The sequence below is a fragment of the Belonocnema kinseyi genome, chromosome 4, assembly GCF_010883055.1.
Source record: "Belonocnema kinseyi isolate 2016_QV_RU_SX_M_011 chromosome 4, B_treatae_v1, whole genome shotgun sequence".
NCBI classification, from domain to species: Eukaryota; Metazoa; Arthropoda; class Insecta; order Hymenoptera; family Cynipidae; genus Belonocnema; species Belonocnema kinseyi.
This window is the reverse complement of record NC_046660.1, coordinates 67,369,271-67,392,846: the sequence shown is the minus strand read 5'-3', so window position 1 is coordinate 67,392,846 and position 23,576 is coordinate 67,369,271. Positions and strand designations below refer to the sequence as shown.

The following is a 23,576-nucleotide window of genomic DNA, read 5'->3' as shown; positions in this document are numbered from 1 at the left end:
TTTTATTTACAAAAAAAGTTCTTAAGTTCAAAAGAACATTCAGTGAACTGAAAAACTGTGATCGGTAATATAGGTATTTAGCTGTGTCACATGCCCTTAAGAGCAATTTTTTCTCAATTTAGAAATAGAAATCAATATTCAAGAAACATTGATTATAGATCAGCAGAGAAAAAACAATTAACATCAAATTATTGATTTCTCTGCTTGATATTTCATATTTATCTTTTTTTTTAAATTGTGTTTTTTTGGTTAAAAAATAATTTTTAACTGGAAATTTAATTATTGCATTTTCATGGATTTTTTTTGTGTTTTAGTTGAAAATTCAACTATTTATTCACATTTTCTGAAAAATTCATCTTTTTAGCTGGAAAATTCAACAATTTGGTTGAAAAATGAACTATTTGGTTAAAAGTTCAAATATAAAAATTCAAAATTCAATATAAAACCGTCATTTATAATTTGGAACAGGGGATTTTGGAAGAGATATCCGCAATTCTGAATTTGAAAAGGGAAGTTTCTAAAAGAAATATTATAGTTCTGGTCTAGAACATGGAATTTTCGAGAGAAATGATAATTTTGTGTTGGAACAGGAAATTAACAGAAGAAATTATGTGTAATGCTGAATTGTATGAGAGAATTTTTGAAAAAAAGATTATAATTCAGATCTAGAACAATGAAATATTCTGAAAGAATTCTAATTCTGGCACGGGTCTTTGGGAATTCCAAAAGAAATGAAATTCTGTGTTAGGGCATACAAATTTCAGAGAGAAGTATATTATCACACCAGAAATTGAAAAGTTGACCGCGAAAATACCAAGAAATTACCGAGAATTTAAAACCATCCGCCTAGTAGGACCTCTAATAGTAAACGCTTCATTTTGATGAAACCGTTTGCATTATGTTGCTAGAGATGTTCAATGAAAAGTTAAAAAAAGATCTTTAAAAGATTTTTAAACATTCAATAATAAAGAAAACACCTTTATATCGGGCAATACACCCCGAAAAAATGGTTTTTGGCGTTTATTTTTGAAACGATGAATCGGAAAAAATTATTTTTTTACAGACAAATACTTCCCACAATTTACAATAAGAATTCTGGTGCGGATTTTTTTTTCTGCGAGTCGCAGTCAGAGTAATCAACCCTCAGAGTAACGGGTGAGTTGCACCGCGCGGGTGACATGCTCCTTCCGTAGCTTATATTGCGAAATGGGATAGTTTTTGGATGAAAGTGTATATAACTAAAAATTTATGCAATTTTTCGTTCTACAATGTAAGTCTTGTACCCCCCCCCCCCCCCCCCCCCCCCCCCCCCCCCCCCGAAACTATCTTGTTTCGATATAATATTAGCTTTGGAAAGAGCGTGCCACCCGAGAGTTGAAATATACCCCCTAATTTGAGGGTTGATTGCTCAGAAAGTATGATCAGCAGAGGAAAAAATGTATACCGACATTCTTATTGTAAATTTTAAGAACTATTTGTCTGTTCAAAATGATTTTTCCCTGATGCACCGTTTCCACGATAAACGCCAAAAATCATTTTTTGGGGGTGTTTTGCTCGATGTAAGGGCGGTGTCACCCTACATATCAAGTTCAGCTTACTTTATGTTACTTACCAATACTTTGAAGAATATTGATGAAAAATATTAAAAATTTCTTTTTTTTCTTTTTTAATAAATATAAAAAAATGTTTGATCGCCATTTTGAATTTTTTACTTTCAAATTTCTAATTTGTAGCGGAACGCCACCGGTTTTTCCAAGTTTAAACCGTAGTTGACTCCTCTATAAGCTAAAATCTTTCATTCATTAATTTTTTTAAATCTTATTTGTGGGTCAAATTTCAAATGTATACATTCTATAATATATTATATTTTAATATATAAATATATTATATATATATATAATATTTTAATCATGAAATTGTTCTTTTCGATTGCTTCAATCGGAAATTACACCATTTTTAAATTCTTAACGTTTCCTGATGGAAATGTATTTTCATAATAAAGTAAAATAATGTACAATAATGTAAACAATGTAATTTATAATGTGTAATTACTTGTAAACCATATAAGTTTTCGAAAATAAGGAAAAATCTCTAGTTTCTAGTAAATTTTTTTCTTATGTTTAAACAAAAATCGTTAAAATCCATAGAAACTCACAAAAGAATGCAATTTTTGCTACATATTGTACGCTTTTACAAATTTGCACAAATAATTATGAAGAATAAAAATTTCCATTTTTACTTATTGTAATTATTGTATTTTATTGTGAAAATACATTTCCAACATGGTACATTCTAAGTATTATATTTTTGTCTCCAATGATTACCTTATGAAATAGTGCAATTTGAAATTTCTTAAGTTTTAATCTTAGAAACATCAAATTATTGAAGATTATACTAGAAATATCCATTTTTTGAAGTACTAAGTTTTTAATTATAATTCGCTTTGACACATTTCTTGATAAATATTTTGATCAAAACTTTTAGTTCTGAAATTTTTTCGTGATATAGAATATCAGTCTCATTATTTTCATTATTTTTATTGCCAATTCTTAATGGATATTTTTTTGCTATACTCGAATTTCAATTATACGAGATGTCGGCGGAGGTCGGTTTGATATTACGTTGTATAATGAAGGCATAACAATGACGAATGTAGGAAATAAATCTTTGTTGAAATCCACTACCTTGGCTTGTCTAAAATTACATACTTATTTGTATTTATCGTTAAAGTTCTGTTATATAGTGATTAACACATAATTGCGTAATTACAACACTCTTACAACTTCATATTCCAAGATTTGATGTCCCAACTTTTCATCTCAAGCTTATAGAGCTGACAAAGTAACTTTTATAATAATCATTCCTTTCTTTATTCTTTATCTGTTTGCCTTCAAATCTTGCAGCTCCAGAGACTCTACCTTATAATGATGAATAAAATAAGAGAAGGAAGCATATAGAATCTACCGGATTCAAATATTTATTTCAGCCATTATTATTTCTCTTTCATCTCCCTTTTTTCCAAGAGAAATCCTCCTGTAATTCCCTAGTGAAGATAGCTTCATACTCTTTCCCCTATTTCCCTATTTTCCGTTTTAAAAAAAATTTCTTTTTCCTCTGTTTTTAAGAACGGAGTGTCTATTCGACCAGAATTCTGGACAAATAGCCTACCTGTCTCGGAACGGCTATTCGACCAGAATTCTGGACAAATAGCCTGCCCACAGCTAACAGCTGTTCGTTCAGAAATTTTGCAAGAATAGAATATTTACTTTGATTTAAATTATCCTTATGTATACATAACCGATATTTTTGCCAGACTTAATATTTTAATCCGGCAAATTTTGACATTAAGGAACCTATTTTTCCGGAAAAATCTTTTTCTAATTTAACTAAATTTTACTATTTTATCCAAAAATTAGGAATATTAATTTGTAAATGCATACACAAATTGGCATACAATCAAGGGTAACAAACACATTAACAAGGGGAGAACAAAAATTGTAAATTTTTTCGCCGATTTAAAAAAACTCAAGTTTGAAATATTCGTTATAAGCCATACAGATTTTAATGAAAAATATTTTCAATTGTCCGATAGCACAGGGAGCAGTGTTTAAAGACGTTAAAACCCGTTAACAAAATACGTTTTAACGACTGGTCACAAAAGAGTCATTGGTCACATTTCGAACACATTTTCCAGCCCCCCCCCCCCCCCCCCCCATTACAAAATTACGTTTTAGCGACTGATCACAGAAGAGTGATTGGTCACATCTCGAATCCCTTTTCCAAATTCCTATTTAAAAAAAAAATGTTATTGCAATTGGTCACGGAAGAGTGATTGGTCACATCTTGTACATTCGAACCCATTTTCCAGTTCCTTCTTTTAGAAATACCTTTTATTGAATAGTCACAAAAGAGGGGTTGGTCTAATCTCGTACCCCTTTTCCAGCTCTCCCATTACAAAATTACGTTTTAGCGACTGGTCACAGAAGAGTGATTGGTCATATCTCGAATTCCTTTTCCAGCTTCCTATTTAAAAAATACGTTATAGTAATTGGTCACGAAAGAGTGTGATCACACTTTGAACCCCCTTTCCAGCTACCCCAACAAAAAAATAGGTTTTAGCAACTGGTCACAGAAAAGTGATCGGTCGCATCTCGAACCCCTTTCCCTGCTCCCCTTTTAAAAAATTATTTATAGTGACTGATTACAGAAAAAAGATTGGTTACATCTCGAACCCCTTTTCCAGTCCCCCTTTTAAAAAAATATATTTTAGCTACTGGTCACAAAATAGTCATTAGTCACATATCGAACCTTTTTTCCAGCGGCCTCTTTAATAAATTCGTTTTAGCGGCTGGTCACAGAAGAGTGATTGATCCAATCTCGAACCTATTTTCCAGTTCCCCCTTTAAAAAAATTACGCTTTAGCAACTGTTCATTGAAGAGTGATTGGTCAAATCAAAAACCCCTTTTCTAGCTCAACCTTGAAAAAAAATTCATTTTAGCGTCTGGTCACAGAAAACGTATTTGTCACATCTCGAACTCCTTCTCCAGCTTCCCCTTTAAAATAAAATAGATTTTAGTGAATTGTCACAAAAGAGTGATTGTCAAATCTCGAACCCCTTTTCCAGCTTCCTCTTTAAAAAAAACGTTATAGGTATTGGCCACGAAAGAGTAATTGATCACATTTTGAACCCCTTTTCCAGCTCACCCTATACAAAAATAAGTTTTAGCAACTGGTCACACCAGAGTGATTGGTCGCATCTCGAACCGCTTTTCCAGCTCCTCCTTTAAAAAAATTAGTTATAGCGACTGGTTACAGAAGAGTGATTTGTCACATCTCAAACGCCTTTTTTAGCTCACCCTTTCAAAAAATACCTTTTAGCGACTGGTCACAGAAGAGTGATTGGTCCTATCTCGAACCACTTTTCCAGTTCCCCTTTTAAAAAATTAGTTTTTAGCGAATGGTCACAAAAGAGTGATTGGTCAGATCTCAAACCCCTTTTCCAGCTCTTTCTTTTAAACCATATGTTTTAACGCCTTGTACAGAAGAGTGATTAGTCAAATCTCGAACCCCTTTTCCAACTCCCCCTTTAAAAAATACGTTTCAGTGGCTGGTCACAGAAGAGTGATTGGTCACATCTTGAACCCCTTTTGCAGCTCCCTCTTGAAAGAAATACTTTATAGCAATTGGGGACAGGAGAGTGATTCATAACATCTTGAACCACTTTTACAGCACCTCCTATAAAAAATGATCTATTGTATTAAAAAATGAGGAATATCAGTTTGACATCTTGCTACTTGACGTGACACCATGAAATACCAATGTGACACCGATAAAAGTTGACCCTCTCCGGTAACTTTGCTTCTGAGCCTTCGGAGTTACTGGCAATAAACATAACCTCAACTATTTGAAGATTTTAATCGATCTTATAAAATGATTTGGCACAATGTTTTGAGTCAAATTAAGTATTTTTTCGCTGATAATTTCTGGACGAATAGCAATCCGAGGTGTGTGAGCTAATCGTCCAGAATTCTGGACGAATAGTCGTTTAGAGACACGTGGTCTATTCGTCCAGAATTCTGGACGCCTAGACACAGCCTTTTAAGAAACATCCTCCTTTTTTCAATCCAACTATTTTTGTTTGCAAGTTAATTCTTTTTAACTGAAAAGTCTACTATTATGTCTTTGGTTCAAAATTACTTTTTGTTTTGTCAGAAAATGTACTATTTCTTTGATATTTTAATTATTTGAACTATTTTGGTTAAAAGCCATCTTCTTTAATCGAAAAATCAACTTTTTAGTTGAACATTCGTCTTTTTTTTTAGAAAATACATCCTCTTGGATATAAATCTTTTAGTAAAAAAGTCATCTTTTTTGCTTGAAAGTTAATTTTTTAAATTGAAAAGTATATTATTACATTTTTCGTTCAAATTCATTTCTTTTGGTTGAAAATGTAATTATTTTATTGAAAATTTAACTGTTTTGTTAAAAATACATTTTTTCTAGACCAAAACTCGACAGCTTTGTTGAGAATTCAACAGTTTCGAGAAAAATCGACTTTTTTGCTTAAAAATTCCAAAATTTAGATGCAATTTGCTTCTTTCTTCACTAAAAATCTTTTATAGTTGTAAATTTATATTTCCGGTTTTTTGACATTTACTATATATCTGCATGTAATAAATGGAAATGCTTGGTTGTGAACAAACTAATCTGCTCTGGTGAAGTACTTAACTAGTTTATTAAAAATGCATCTTTTTTGGTTGAAGTATCAACCAATACATTTTTCGTGGGAAGTTTATGTTTATCGGTTAAAATTTCAACTACTTTATTTTTAATTTATTTTTTTGGTTAAAAAAAAAGCTTTGGTTAATAATTTAACGATTTTTCTGAAAAGTCTGTTTTTCTAATTAGTTTTTCTAACTCGAAATTGAACTATTCCATTTTTGGTTGAACATTGCTCTTTTTGCGTTGGAAATTAAACTATTTGGTTGAAAATTCATATCTTGTGTTGAAATGTTGTTTTTTTTATTAGAAAATCTAGATTCGTGGTTGAAACCTCATGTTTTTGTTTGAAAATTCAATTGTTTAGTAGGCAATAAACCTTTTTTATTAAAAATTCAACTATTTTGAAAAAAATTGGTCTTTTTTGATTATACATGAACCCTTTTGTTGAAAATTCATATTTTTGGATTGAAAACTCAAATTTTTTGTAGAAAATTTGCTGTTTTAGCTTAAAAATTCAACAATTAGATAGAAAATTAAAATCTTTGGCTACATATTAACTTTTTCTTTAAAAATTTATATTATTGTTTGCAAATTCCACTGTCTGGGTAAAAATTATTTTTTGTTGTTGTTGAAAATCCAATATTTTTGTTGGAAATTCGTCTCTCTTGCTTGAAAATTAAACTATTTGGTAGAAAAATCATCATTCTTTTTAAATTATTTTGTTGTAAAAATTTATCTTTTTGGGTTTAAAATTTTAAACAGTATCTAAAAATTCTACTTTTTAGCGTTTTTAGGTTTTTTATTTGAAAATTCAACTATTTGTTTAAAGATGCTAAACTAAGAGACCCACTCTGTTGGTTCTATCACTAACTTGTAGCCCTTGAAGAAGGAGTAATTTTGTGGTATAGTCCATTTTTCATTGGGCTTCTAAAGATTATAGGCGAACTTTTTGCGAAATCGATGGTGGTCGAGTTCTTGGAAGGGAATTCTTTAAACCCTATTTATTATTCATTAAATATGTATTTAGCAGTAAAGTTTGTCTCGAGTGATGGAGATTGAATAACTAAGTAGGAAAATATCGATAGTGTTGAAGTTTTTCATTGTACAGGTCAGACATAGTAAGTGCATAGTTGCACGGTGTGGTTCTCATAATATGAGATACCTGTGATTTTTATAAAGACTGCGCGGGGGAAATTGGTTACAAAATGTTTGTGACTACTACAAAAACTAAATATATGTAAATAGCAGTAAATTTATACTTCGGTAACATAGAATGAAGTTTTTCATTAAAAATAATACTTTATTTTGCATTTTATTAGCTATTTCCTGGGGTATCTCATATTATGAGAACAGTTTTACGAGTTTGGAAAAAGCACTTTTTTACATTTTTTATATTTTCAGCATAAAAAAAATTTGTAATACAATTTTTTATTTGAGCTTCTTATGACAAACTAAATTTCCTTTAAAATGACCTATATTACTCTTAAAATCAGTACATAGAATTCCGACAAACACGCCAAACAGAGTTGGTATCTCATATTTGGGTGCTCTCCTCTATATCGACTTTAAATCTGAAAAAATATGATGCGGATATTAATTTTATTTAAAAAAAAAATATATTCCCCTATTATTCTCCTATTTTTGTGAAAAATCACCCTAATTTTCCCCCGTTTTGAGAGCTAACATATATACACCTATAATCTCTGTACATAATGCGTAATCTTAAAAATATATTACCCAATTTTTCAACCCATTAATTTGATTTTAGGTCCAAACTTCGTCAGTTCTTTTGCCTACGGAGACTACGTGTTCTTCTTTTACCGGGAGACTGCTGTGGAATACATGAACTGCGGCAAGGTGAGATTTTATTTCGTTTCTCTTCTCGGCGTACTAAATTTGCAACGATTAAAATGCAACGTTGCAACGAACGCAAATTTCGTATTTGCTTCTCTCTTCGCGAAAACGCAGCATTCAAGGCGAATTTCACAGGCCACTTCTGTAGTTCCCCTTTGGCAATTCTCTCTTCTTGTTTGGAGAATGAATAGAATCAGTCAACAAATTTACGAAACCCCCGAGATGATAAATGCAGGCCTCAGGGAACCATCGTGGCTCCGATGGTATTATAATTGTCTTATGTTCCAATACCCTACAGTTGATATAATTAGCATTCAATTAATTGAAGAAAAAAAATGTAGACTTCCGGCACTTTTTCCATTTTTTTTAACGATCATACTATTTTGATACTATTTTGGCAAAAATTACACTAATTCTACCGAGGGGCTAATCCCATGCAATCGCTGGTAATTTTTTTACGATTCTAAAGAAATCATTAGAGACAATGTTTACAAGAACGTAATGTTAAAATATTGAAAGAGTTGATGGTAAAAAATGGAGAAGCAAGAAACTAATTACAGAATTTCAAAAGATCCAAGGATTTTAAAGGTTTCGCGCTATTTAAATAGTTTAATTTAATATAAATATTAAAATATTTTTAGAGATTTCCAAACATTTCAAATAATTAAATTTTTTCGTTTTAATTTAGATTCTAGTAATTTCAAATGGTTTTTCCTTATTTCAATGGATTTTGACAATTTCCAAAGGAAAGATTTTAAGGTATTTTAAGGTATTCCAAAGCATTTTAAGGGGATTAACAAATTTCAAAGAATTTCAAAACATTTTGCAAGATTTCCAAAGATTTCAAAGGATTTTAAGAGAACTTCGTAAAATAAATTAAATTAACTCGAATCTCAAGGGATAACTTTTATCTACTTCAAATATTTTAGGGGATTTTAAGGCATTTTATACATTTTTACAAGGAATTACAAATGATTTATGTTTACGGTAATGGATTTTTAGGATTTCTAAAAGAAATATTTGAAGATATTTTAAAGGATTTTAAATATTTCCAAATATTTTCGAGAATTTTAAGGAATTGCGAAGAATTTCCAGAGATTGCAAACACGTTAATAGATTTCAAACAATTTATTTTAATTTTTTCGATTTATTTTGTGTTCAAGGGATTTAGAATGATTTTTACTTATTTTAATTGATTTTTACAATTTACTAAGGAAATATTCCAAGTGATTTGTAACTATTTCAAGAGATTTAATCAATTTCAAAGGATTTTAAGGGATTTCAAAGTTTCGAAGTATTTAAACAGTTTCATTTTATTATAAATATTAAATGAGATTTGTGCGATTTCCAAAGGAAAGATTTCAAGGGATTTTGAAGTGTTTTGAAGATTTCTTAACTTTTCCGGAAATTTGAAAGAATTACATTCTTTAACTATATTTTTCCGATTTAATTAATATTCATATGATTAAAAATGATTTTCACATAATTTAATCGATTTAAATAATTTCAAAGCATTTTGTAGTATTTTAAGTAATGTTACTAAATTTAAGGGTTTTAAACAGTTTAATTTATTAGAAATATTAGAAGACCGGGAAGAAGAGCAAGAGGTAATAAGTGTGGAAATTTGTTAGATGTGCAAACTTTTTTGTGAACATTTTATGTATCGAAATGCATGTTCGTCAAATTAAATTAATCTACCAAGTCTAAACAAAAAATGAGCCAAAATGCAGGGGATATTTTAAATTAAAAGGACAAATTTACAGAAGAGCCGTTTTTGGAAAGAAAGAAGAAACTTTTACCACCCTTTAATTTCTCCTATTTTTTCAGATTTTTAATAAGTCTAATTAATTACAATGAGTGAACAATGAATGATTGTATTAAGAAAAATGTTTCCTGGAGAAAGCCAGAGATACCCAGAATAAACCTGGAATTGCCAGAGAATTTTTTAAAAGAATTTGAGTAATCCACATTGATTTTAGGTGTTAGAGAAAGACTACATCTTTTTTTGTATTCCAATAAAAATGACCTAGTATAATCAAATTGAGTGCATCGTTAATAATAATATTATTGCACGACCTCATGACATTTTCAATTTTCAGGCCGTATATTCTCGTGTCGGTCGAGTATGCCAACACGATAAAGGTGGGCCCCACGCTTTTAGTGACAGATGGACGAGTTTCCTGAAAGCGAGACTCAATTGCTCCGTACCAGGAGATTATCCCTTCTACTTCAATGAAATACGTGAGTATTCCCTTTATGATAAATTTCATATCACAAACAAAATTTGGAATTTTTTTTAGTTAAACTCCCAGTTAGATCAGGCCGTAGTGCTCAGATTTTGTAACTAGAAAGTGCGGGCTCGATTCCTACTGCCGGCATTTTTTCTCAGGTTTTTTTAATTTATTTTTTTATTACAATTCACTATTAAATTTATTAAAATCAAATCAGAGTATTCATTTTTAACTCAAATTTTGTCTGGTGTTATTTTTAAAAACTAAAGCAGGTTGACACAAACACGAGAACCAAACAAAGTTTTCTCAATTCGGTACTTCTGAATCATTTTGAAATTTATTTTTCTACTTCATACATCGTTAATATTAAAAGTTTAGAATATTGAAAGAAAAAGAATCTTTTCGAATTACCTTCGAATTGAAGGTTTTAAAATTTTAATTACAATTGTAAATATTTCATCTCTTGAAGAATTATCTTTTCAATTGTTATTTATAAGATGCTTAGATGTAGAAACTAGGTGTCTGCTATAAACTCAAAATTGCAAGTCAAGTTTTGTAGTACCTACTAGACAGTTTCGGAACCTCGGACGGTTTCAAGTACTCGCAAATTTTGAGTACGTACTTGAAATTGGAAACAATTTACCGGTAAAGTTTTGTCTGAAGAATTACAAAAGAATTTAGATTTTCTAAGAGTCCCAAACTTAATTAAAATCAATTTTAGGTTTTATTCGAGATTTTCAAAATTATAATGAGACAAATTGTCAAAACCCAGATCGAATTTTTCGAATTAAGTTCAATCAAACTAAAATTAATGAAACTTTGAGAATATATTAAGAAGGAAAAATAAAAATAAATATTCGCAAGATTTTCTCTTATTTTTAAAAATAAACAATCTCGAAAAAAATGCGTTTCTTGTCTTCTTAATACATTCTCAAAATTTATGGATTTTTTTTCGATTTAGTAAATTAAAAAATTAAGATATCTTTTAGAATTACTTTTAAACTTTGATTTCATAAACTTTGTTGATTATACGGATAATTTTTTACTTGGCAAAAATGTTTGCAACGTAGATGCTAAAACGATAAGTTTAACAAAATGGTTGAATTTTCAACAAAGTATTAAACTTTGAACAAAATAGTTGAATTGTTTACCAATTAGTTGAATTTTTAACCTATAAAGATGAATTTTCAACCAAAAAGACTAAATTTCTACCAAAACGCAAATTTTCATTAAGAAAATAGATGAATTTTCAACCAAAAAATATTACTTTTCTGACATTTGAACCATGAAAGAATTTTTAACGAAATATTTGAATTTTCAACTAAAAAAGATTATTTTTTAAACAAATAGTTGAAACAAGACGAATTTCTAACAGAATAGTAAAATTTTCTACCAAATTGTTGAATTTTCAAGCCAAAAATAACAACAGAAACTTTCTACTGAACAGCTGAATTTTCAATCCGAAATTATGAACTTTTAACAAAAAATAAAATTACGACCAAAAAATTCAAGTTTCGACTAAAGTGATAAACCTTCAACAACAAAAAATGTATTTTTTACGAAATATTTCAACTTTGAACCAAGCAGTTGAATTTAACAAACAAAAATGTCAACAAAATATTTGAATCCTCAACTAGAATAGATTAATTTTCAACCAAGCAATTGCATTTTTTACCAAAAAAGGATGAATATGCAACCAATAATATTAATTTTCAACCAAAATGTTGCTTTTTGAAGAAAAAGTATCAATTTTCTACATGATATGAATTATCAACAAACTACATGAATTTTTAACGAATTACTGGAATTTCAAATTAAAAAAGCTAAACTTTCAGTTAAAAAAATTAATTTTCAACAAAGTAGTTGCGCTTTTAACTAAATTCTTACATTTTTGACCAGAAATTGCACTTTTATAAAAATAATCAATTTGTCAGCCAAAGGTAGAATTTTAACCATCCAAGTTAAATTCCGAACAAAAAATATATTTATTTAAGCAAAAAACTATATTTGACTCTAATTCAGAATTTATGATTGTTTGATTATGGAAAAATCCCACCAAATGTTTTTTGAAAATTTGAAAAAGTGGCGGAGATATGGGACTTAATAATTTTGGACAACTTTTTTTGAAATTATATATCTTTAATTCTAATTGGTTGATTTAAAATTTAAAGTCTAAATTACTAGTAACTTTTCTTAAAATTATATTTAGAAACCAAAAATAAAAAAAAATATCGACAAAAAATTCAAATGTCATGCCTTGTATGGCGTGGCGCGGCTTTGTAGGCCAAAAAAAAAATCTGTGGACAAATTGATTTTCAGACCACAATTTTTATCCGATTTGAACTATATTAAAAAAAAAGAGAATTAATAAAATTCTGCATAAATCCTTTTCATGCGATAAAAAATACGTGTTTAGTACTTTTTCATTTTTAATAAATAAAATTTAAATAGCAAAAACTTTTGACTTTGGAGATTACCATTTATTATGAAATATACAGATTTATTCAAAAAGATGTAGAATTAACCTTTGTGTGCACACTAAATTTTGTGCACGTTGTTATCCTCCTTTTTGTTCAATTTTTAAAATAATTATGCAATTGATATCGTTTCTTTGTGGTTTATCGTCGGGTTCTCATACACATAATGTGACGAATATTTAAGGATTAATAAATAATTAATTGAATTATTGTTAATTCTATCATTACTCAACACGTTTCACATGCCTGAATCAAACAAGTTGACAAGAAATTAATGACCCAATGTTAATGGAAAAAAACTCTCCTGTAGGTCTAAAAGTGAACTTAAATGTTTCTATCTATTCCCGCTCTGTTTGTAATAATGAAAACCGTCTAGTTAATATGAAATATCAAATTTAAATTTAAATTTAAATTCAAATTCCAATAGCATGAAGGAGAATATCTAGCGTCACGATCTTGTTCATTCCTCCGCCTTTTCAATCGCTATTCGCTATTCGATGTTCAATGGTCTCAAATGAGGTCAAAAAGACTGCATGTTCCTCATAAAATCTGCATCTTGCTAGTCCTCCCTCGAAATGTACTACAACAGAACAGAACAGACAATATGCAGCTGGAGATGTTTGTGTACGTACCTTGTTGTGCATCTCGAAGAATCGCAACTGCAGTCGTGAGTTCATTCCGAGCGCCATAGACCCGGAAATGCAACCAGTGTGGTGTACAATAACCATCCAACCCATACGTGAGATGACAGATGCATACGTAAATTACATATATCCGTTGTGCAAAACGTTGCTGCACATTTCGTACAAGCTCATAACACTAGCACCTGCAAACGAAGCCTAAAACTATTTACTATCGCTCTAGCAAACGTACACGCGCATGGTTATTATTTTTTTTTCCTTTCAGGCAATTCTAAAATTAAAATAGAAAATTAATATTAACACGAATATTTTTTATTTCATATCATTTATTATCTACAATAATAGACCGGCGAGGACAATAGTTTTTGTAATTCAGGGTCTCTATTGGGAATGGTGGTCTACCATTACGCTACATGGTGCCGAAAAATGGAACTAGAAAGAGTAGGTACAATTTTAAACATGTATTCTAATTTTTGAATAAAAGTGTTTTTTACGATTGTTTTGTGAAGTATATAATAATGATTGAATGGCAAAAACAAACATTCATCAAAAACAAATAGTTTTAGATAGAACTTCCATCTTATACAGTGAAAAAACACATTTTTGTGAAATATGTTTTTACAAGAAATACAATTATTTCTTTATTTCATGTGGGTTTCGATGCATTTTAAGCTTAAATAAACTTCATATTAATGTATATTTAATGTTCATTTTTGATTCAAAATAAGTCCATTTAAGTTTATAATCTGTTGAAAATCACAATAAAGAGAACACTTTGTTTCCGATAAAGATTTATTTTTATTATCCAATAAACACTTTAAACTCCATCAAAAAATGGTTAAAACACTTTTATGCACAAATTAAAATGCATATTTTAAAATCGTGCCTATTTTTTCCAGTTCATTTTTTTCACCAGGTGGCGTATCGCAGTTTAACCATTCCCAATACCCTCGAACAATCTGTGAATGTCTGGGATTTTTTCTTGAAGTCAGGCAATTGTTTCGAGATCGTGATTTTTTCTTTAATTACAATATAAAATTGAAGAACAATAAATCTTCATTTTCAAAAGTAGCTTTATATTACTGTATTTAGTATTTGTTTTCAAAATGCGTTTTTTTTGTGGCTGGGACATTATTTTTTTTTTTTAACTAAAAATTTAACAATTCTATTTTAGGTTGGAAATTGATCGTTTTTATTTGAAATTTCAATTATCTCGTTAGAAATTCATTCGTGTTGGTAGAAAATCAATCTTCTTAGTTAAAAATTAAACCGTTTGTTTGCAGTTTTCTCTCTCTTGAATGGAAAATCTTTGTTAGTTGCAAATATTCTACTCAAAATTAATATATTATTTGGTTAAAATATCAACTACTGTATTTTTCAATCAAAATTTATAATTTTTTAGAATAAAAATTTAATTAATTGGTTGATTTACATTTTTTAATTAATTTTTTGGTTAAAGATTTATCTATTTGGTTGAAAAATGAGCTGATTTGTTGAAAATTTGTTTTTTCTTTGGCAGAAAATTAATGTTTTCACTGACAATGTAACTATTCCAGTTCAACTATAAACTATTTTGATTAAAACTTGTTCATTCATCTTTTTGTTGAAAATTCAATTATATTCTAGTTCAACATTCATAATACTAGTTCAACATTCATAATTCTAGTTCATCATTTTCTTTAAAAACGTAACTATTTTTTTGAAAATTAGTTTTTTTAGATGAATTTTTTTTTAACAGAAAATATAACTATTACAGTTAAAGATTCATCATTTTAGTTGAAAATTATTATTATTTTTTTAATTTAACTATTCCATTTAAGGATTTTTCGTTAAGAATTCGCATTTTTTGGTTGAAAAATTAACTACTTGGTTGAATGGTGAGTTAGTTGAAAATTCAAATACTAACATTTTCATTGGGAAATCACCTTTTTTAGTTAAAAATTCAACTATTTTTGTTAGAAACTTCGTTCTAACGAATTCTTTTCTTTTTTTGTGAAAAAGTAATCTTTGTTTTGGTTGAAAATTAAACTGTTTGATTAAAAATTGATTTTTGTTTTAGATTCATGTCTTCGACTGAAAATTAAATATTTTGTTGAAAATTAATTTTTGAACTGAGAATTCAACTACGTGGCTGAAAATTCATATATTTTGCTGAAAGTTCGTATTTTTTGGTTAATTTTAACCCTCTCTTATTTAAACCCCAATAAGAAAATGGAACTACTTTTCATTGAAAGTAATTTTTTTGGATAAAAATTCAACTATTTTGTTGTAAATTTAACTATTTTGTTAGAAAGTTACTTTTATATAAAAAATTCAACTATTTTAGTAGAAAATTCGTCTGTTTAGATAGAAAATTCACCTTTGTGGAAATTTTGGTCCACTTTTTTCAACTTTTCTGGTTGAAGATTTAACTATCTTCTAAATATGCACCTTTTTGCTTGAAAAATCAACTGATGGGTTGAACATGAAACTGTTTTGGATTTAAATGAATTCTTTTTAGTTTAAAAATTCGAACATTTGATTTAAAATTTATCTTTGAAAGTTGAAAATTCAACTATTTGTTAGAAGATTACTTTTTTTGGTTTGAAAATGGGATTTGAAAGTGCATCTTGGTTGCTAATTAACTTTTTGGTTGAAAATTCATCTTTTCAAGTTTCAAAGTAAACGATATTTTAAAACATTTGACTTTTTAGCTTGAAATCTTAACTCTTTTGATTAAAATTCATCTCTGTTTGGTTTTTACACTGAATTTTTTAAAAACCATGTATCCTCCTTTCATTCCCCTATTTTCGGGAAAAATCCTTTTGTTTCCGCTGTTAAAAAGCTTCCTTTATCTTCACTCAATCTGCATTTGCCAGAATTAATTCTTCTACAAAACCAACCCGAAAAGTTTGCAGAAAATTCTTCATCGTCGACCTGAACTTTTTCATAGCCATAGACGATTTCTCATTCCGCATCCACTGCAAGAATCCGTGCCCTTTTCAGAGCACCATTTGTAGAATGAATCCTCGATGGCATTTGGGAATTGCAATTTTTTTCAATGGAAAACATGGGCACCCCCTAAAAAAGGAAACTATCACCGAGTGGAATGGAAAGCCAGCAGGGCTCGATTTAAAAATAGCCCTGTTGTTGTCTAACTACCTAGGTCCTAGTAGACCTCTTAGTGATACCCTCTCATCCAGTAAAAGCTTTTCGGTCGCCAGAAAACTAATGCCCCCTGCCCCTTACCCCCCAAAAAAGAGCCCAGCTCTCTTTTCTCACTCGTTCCCCAGAGCATATCCATCCAGCTCCTTACATCCAGCACTCGATAAATCGCTCGAGTCCCGTGTCGCGAAATGAACCTCACATTCGTGCACAATGGCGACGATGGATAAAGAAAGGGGGTTTAGGGTAGGTTGAGGTTGGGGCGCAGAAGCGAGGGGGTGTATATAAACGTGGAATATTGTCGCCGCACATCGAACCGAAAATCCGAATTCAACGGTAGCTGGCCACGTGCCAAAAGCTGGCAGTCTAGATTCTAGAATGTCTAGATGCTCGGCATATCCTTCCATGACGGAATATTGGGGTTTAGGGTGAAGGGGCCACGTTCGTGCCAAATCCCGAGTTCGAAACTACCCCTCGATCGTTCCGATCCCGTTTCTCTTCCTGGACGTTGAACGTGTGCCGCCTCGTCCCTTCCCCCCCCCCCTTTTTATATTATAGTCTAGACTCTAGAGTCTAGAGCGAGAGCAATTCAGCTTCAAAGAGCCTATTCCAAAAATGTCTTCTGGGATTGAAACCCTTCCAGGTATACATACAACGAGCAATTTCCTGCACTTCAATTGACTTCTGTAAAATGAAACGGGATTGAAGGACATTCTCTGGGTCTTGGAAAAGAAAAACAAATGTCTCACAAACAGTCGAGAAAAAGTAAGAAAAATTGCAGGATTTATTGAAATGCGAAAAGTTATTTTAATCTTTGAGTCCATTATGAAAGAAGCATCGCGTTTAGAAGCAATCTTGCTATTGAAAAGTTTTTTTTATCAAGATATAATTTATCTTTTGTTTATTACAGAATAAATAAAGAGATTTCTAGGTATTTTTGGCAGAATTTACCAGTTTTTTATTTTGCTTTCGGTAATATAGGATGTTAAAGTAAACATTTTTTAACTTACAAATTATAAAAAGTATTAGCTAAAAATTTCAATGTTAATTCAGTGTCAGAGTTAGAATGAGCCATGGCCATAAAACGGATTTTCAAGGGTTTTACCATTTAGTTTTTGAAGGTACACCAGATTACAAAACACAACTAAAGATTTTAAATGCACCGAATTTCAAATATTTCGCAATAATTTCACAAAGCTTTTAAACCTTTCAAATAATTTAAACTATCTAAAGGATTTTAAGGATTTGAAGATTTGAAATGATTTCAAAGGTTTTCAAAACATTTGAGAAGATTCGCAAATATTTCACTAAGATTTTAAATAATTCAATGATTCCAACGAATAACAAAAATGTTATAAAAAAATAATTAAGAAAAACTTCACAAATATTTCAAGAGATTTGACAAAGCTTTCAAAGATTTCACACAAATTTCCCAAAGATTTCGAACATTTCATAAAGATTGGAAGGAATTCAAAGATTTAAAAAAGTCGTGAATCAAAGATTTCGTAAAAATTTCAAGAAATTTCACAAAGATTTCAAATATTTTACAAAAATTTTTAAATATTCCAAAAGATTTCACAGAAATTTCAAGATTTCACAAAGATTTGAAGTACCTCAAAAGATTTCAAAGAATTCGAAAATATTTCAAAAGTTTCACAGATCGCACACAGATTTCAAAGATTTCAAAGATTTCAAAGATTTCAAAGACGACTTATGTTCGAAAAAAAATAATAATTTGTTTATTTATGGTTTTGCATTCTTTAAAAAAACAGATCTGGAAAAACTTGACTTCTTGACCTGAAAAGCCTGGAAAAGACCTTAAATTTCATTCCAAAGAATCGCTTTAAACTTATTTACTGCATTGGCTAAAATGGCATCTGTTATCTTAAAATTACAAATTTTAAGGGATTTAATTATTTGAAAACATTTCGAGGAATTTTGATAAATTTTACGAGATTTCAACAGATTTCAAGGGATTTTTTACTGATTTTAGGAAGTTTTCAAGAAAATTCGTCAGATTTCATATGATTTGAAAGTTTGCAAAATTGTTGAAGAAATTGCAAGTTTTCCAAAACTATGGGATATTATAGGGTCCAAAGATTTCAAAGGATTGGAAAAGAATAAGCCATGGTTTATTCAAATTCAACCACCATTTTAAAAAATTGTAAGAAGCGACAGTAAGAAAAAATTCAGTTATAAAAACTATTGGTAAAATAATAATTATTCCTAAATTTTCCACTTTGAAAGTCTGTTGTTTCGGTTTAGAATTGATCTCTTTGGTTATAAATTTTACTGCTTTATTGGTTGAAGATTTAATTATTTTTTTGCAAATTCGCTTCCTTTTTTTCGTTTAGGGATTTTTTTAAAATAAAAATGTAAATATTCCATCTTTGGTTGAAAATTTCCACCTTTTTATTTGAGAGTTAAACTAATAAAATATGCAGTTTAGCTCTTTTGGTCGGAAATTCAACTCTTTTGGATAGAAAGTTCGTTCTTTTCGATTAAAAAATCACCTTTTTGGTAAAAAAAGTCATCTTTCTGGGTTGAAAAAACTTTTTTGGATAATAATCATCTCTGTAGATTTAAAATTTAACTATTTGGTTAAAAATTCAAATATTTTGTTAAATTTTTTTTTTTTTTTGATAATTCAACTATTTGTTTAAAAAGCCATATTTTGTAATTGAAAATTTAACCCCATGTTGAACGTACGCTTTTTTTTGCAATGTAAACTATTATATTTTTTAATCAGAATTCGTCTTTTTTGCTTAAAAATTTAACTGCTTCGTTGAAAAATAAACTAATTTATTAAAAATTAAACTAATTAGCTCAAAATTCATTTTTTTATTGAAAATTCATCTCTTTGTTCGACAATTTAACTATTCTTTTGAACATTCGTTTCAAATTTCAAATGGTTTCGTTTTATTTACAATGTTTCTTGTTGGAATACTTTAAATTATTGTACAAATAATTGAATTTTAAATACCTAGTTTTAGAATTTATAAATCTTTGAAACTTTAATTTCAAAATTATTTTTTTATATCTATAATTTTTTATTCTGTATGGTTACCTTACATTTCAAATTGTATAATTCTGCATATTTAAGTATTTAATTTATGTTCTTGAAAGCTAACTAATTATTGAATCTTATACATTTTTAAATCTAAAGCTGTCTACTTTTAATTTTTCCACTTTCTCAGTTTTCATTTTAAAAGTGCGCCATCGTTTAAACTTCACTTTCAATTTTTCGAACTTTAATTATCCTTAAAAATTGGTATTCATTTTTAAACCCTTCGAGTTTTAGACTGACTATGAAAACTATTAATTTACCAATTTTAAATTTACAAAAATCTATAAGACAAATTTCTCTTGCAAACATTTTAATAGTCGATTTTATAATTATTCGATTTGGAGAGATATCAATTTGAAATTGTACAACTATTTGAGGAATCCAGTTTAAAAAAATGTACGTGATTTCAAAATATTTGAATTTTAAACTACGCAAAAATATACCCAAAAAAATCAGGATCATCAAAGCGGATAGAATGAAACCACCCTACTTAAAAAATTTTTAAATTCTAATTAAAATTTCAATTCTGTAACTTAGAAACCTCCACAATTTGTTCAAAAAGGAAAAACCTTTCGTTATGTTTTTTTTTCTAACTAATAAGAAGTCTTAGGTTTGGGATTACTGTTCTTGATTTAAATGAAATGTGTCTCAGCTTTTATATAAGAAATTTCCAAGTAATTAACTTTCTGATATCGCTTATGAGAATTAAATCTGAAAATTGAATATGGAATAGAGTGAAAAATGAAAAGGCAAGCATTTAAATTAACTAATTGCCAAAGGAACAATTCTTTAATTTCTCCTTACGTGAGCATCTGGTTTGCTGCAGTCCTCCTAAAATATCTGCAGACCTTGCCACTGTGTGCGAAAAGTAATTAAAAGTTAATTATCGCGTCGAGAAACGACGTCAAGAAAGTTTGAATGGCGCTACAAGAAATTCACCTCCTTTCGAGAGATACTTCAGTTACCCTCTGCACTTCTTTCCAAGTCCGTTCTCAAGCCAGAAAGAAAAACCCTCTCCAGCCACTAGATGCAAAATTACAGCAATTAACAAATTTCCAGGCAACTACATTGACTTAAGGATTACTTTTATTCTTTTTGAATTAAACATGCTTTTTCCTCGCAAAGATCATTTTATACATTATTAATTTTTTTTGTATTTATAATTTGAAATGAACAAATAAAATGATCTCTAACGAAAATATAAATTACTCTGATTAAATCTCTGATTGTGACCGCAGAACGGTATAAAAAATCCCTGGTTGAGTTGCTATGCACGTTTTTATAATTGCGAATTACCGCTCTTGAGTAATTAGAACATTATCTCGGATTTACGAGCCTTCTTTTGAAAAATTAATCTTCCATATGAAATTTAATTATCCGTGGCAAGAAATTAATCTACCATGTGAAAGTAAACTGTCCGTGAGGAAATGAAGACTTAAAAATACCTCGGAAACTCTAATTTATTAAAATGATAAACCAGGATATCCGTAGGTCTGGAAAAACCTGGAAATCAGGGAAAAGTCAGAGAATTTTATTGGCCAGGAAAATTCAGGAATTTTGAAATAATTAATTTTTAATTTCAAAATCTTATTTAAATTTTCATTCTATTTTGGTAAAAAGTCATCTCTTTGGTTGAAAGTTAAATTATTTTGTTGAAAATTGATTTATTTTATTTTAATTAAAAATTCAGTTATTTAGGTTTTTTCTTTTTGGACTGAAAAATCTTGTTTTTTTTTTGTCGAAAATCCGTTTTTTTTAATTAAAAAATGTTCATTTCAAAAGTTAACTTTTATGTTGAAAATTCATATGTCTTACAGAAAACTCGTTCTTTGGCTTGAAAGTTCAGCAATTTGGGTTAACTTTTTTTCTTTTTTGGTTAAAAAATCGTTATTTGTGTAAAATTAACCTCTTATATGAAAATTTTCCTATTTTGTTGAAAATTGATATTTTTAACGTAAATTTAACTTTTCCCTTTTTGGTTGGAAATTTATCTTTTTTAATTAAAATTGCAACTATTTGTGTGAAACTTCGTCTCGTCTTGTAGAAAATTAACCTTCTGGGGTAAAAATTCGTCTTTTGTATTTTAAATTCCACCCCTTTCAGTAGAAATTTTATCTTTTTTGTTTGAAATATCCACTTTTACATTTTCTGTTGAGAATGCATCTTTATGGGTTTAAAATCAAACTATTTGGTTAAAAAATCAAATACTTTGTCGATAATTTAATTATTTTGTTGAACATTCAGCTCTTTCTTAAAAAATGTACCTTTTATTTGAAAATTCATCTATTTGGTTGATTACGCATTTTTTTTAGGTGGAACATTCCATTATTAAATTAAAAATTAAATTATTTTGTTGAAAATGTAGGTAATATTTACAAAATTATCTTTTTAGTCAAAAAGTCAACTATTTTATTGCATATTCGTCTGTTTAAACAAAAAATTCGTCCTCTTGGAAAATTAACTGAAATTAATTAAATTAAAATTTTAAAAAATTAAAAAAATTTTTTTTTTTTAATTTAAAATAATTTAATTTAATTTAAATTAATTTAAATTAATTTAAATTAATTTAAATTAATTAAAATTAACTTTAATTATTTAAATTAAAGTTTGGAAATTTAACTGTTTTGTTGAAAATTGTTAGTTATTGTGGTTGTTAAAATATCAACTATTACATTTTTCTTTCGGAATTAATCTTTTTCTATTGGGATAAAAATGCAGCCTTGCAGCTTGAAAATTCATCTTTCTAAGTAGAAGATTTAAGTAACATTCGTCTATTTGGGCAGAAAAATTGTCTTCTTTGCTGGAAAATTCATCCTTTTTTGTTGAAAATTCTATTGGCATCGACAAATTCAATTATTCGGTTAAAAATGCAACTGTTTTTTTGTTGACCTTGAAAATTCGACCATTTGGTTGAAAATAATTTTTATTGATTGGAAATTCAACAATTTGTTTAATAAAAAAATTTTTTCTTAGAAAGACATCTTTGTTGTCAAAATTCATCTTTTATGGTAACAAAAAATTTTTTGGGTTGAAAATATTAAATTTTTAGGTTAGATTGTTTTGTTCTGTTTATAAAAAAAGTTGTTGAAAATTTCAGGACCTTTTGAAAATTAAGTTTTTTGTCCACCCTGTAAACAGGCTAAAATTAATACTTTTGTTTACCCTGAAGGACAAAATTGATTTGACAAAATTAAAACTCTCCAAGGCGATCATGAGATCAGCAAGATCATGAGATCGATTCTGAAGATAAACACATGAGCATCTTCAAGAAGTTGACATACTCGAAACTTACGTCACTGGTGGCCACAAACCAATATTCTGAATTTCTCTTTGAAGATGGTAAAATTAGTCTTGCTCGGGTGATTAATACAGCGAGTCTAAATTAAGTTATTAACTTCAACTCATCCTCTTCCTGAAATCAAGTCAATCATTATAGCTAAACTGAAAAGCATTAAAGCGAGTCATTCAATGAAAACTCCAGCTGCATCAATTTGAGAAACTTTTCCAAAGTTCCGGTAGATATCGAAGATTTCCAGAGACATGAAAAAAGGCACTCGCCTTTGAAAAGTCTCAACGACGGATACATAAAAAATCGGTGTATAAGTTCTAGCTCAAGAAATGAAGGACGAAACGACTCGATTTTTAAACTTGCTCATTTTTCTCCTCTTTTTTCCTTTCGAGACTGTAATACTTTTCCTCTGAAAGAAAATAAAGTAAATATTTTCCTCTTTATTTTCTTGTCTGGTGCAGGGACATGAGAAAGAAAAAAAGAAAATTGGTTTATTACAAAACATGTTAATTCAATATATTATACTTCGTACAGTCAGAACCTTTAATAAGATATCTTTTCTATTCTCATCTTGTAAAGTAATTTATAATTTAAAAAAGAAAATTAAGGAAATCTGACTATTTTTTATCAAAATTTAATCCTTTTCAGGT

General features: G+C 29.0%; 1 protein-coding gene across 1 annotated transcript in view; it reads left to right on the top strand.

Moving 5' to 3' along the window:
* Positions 1-23,576, top strand: part of LOC117171767 (semaphorin-1A-like) — a 470,590-nt gene that overhangs the window by 430,947 nt on the left and 16,067 nt on the right. The window contains 2 exon segments of the mRNA XM_033359372.1: positions 7,992-8,080; positions 10,177-10,318. Of these exon segments, the coding sequence (XP_033215263.1) occupies positions 7,992-8,080; positions 10,177-10,318 (231 nt within the window).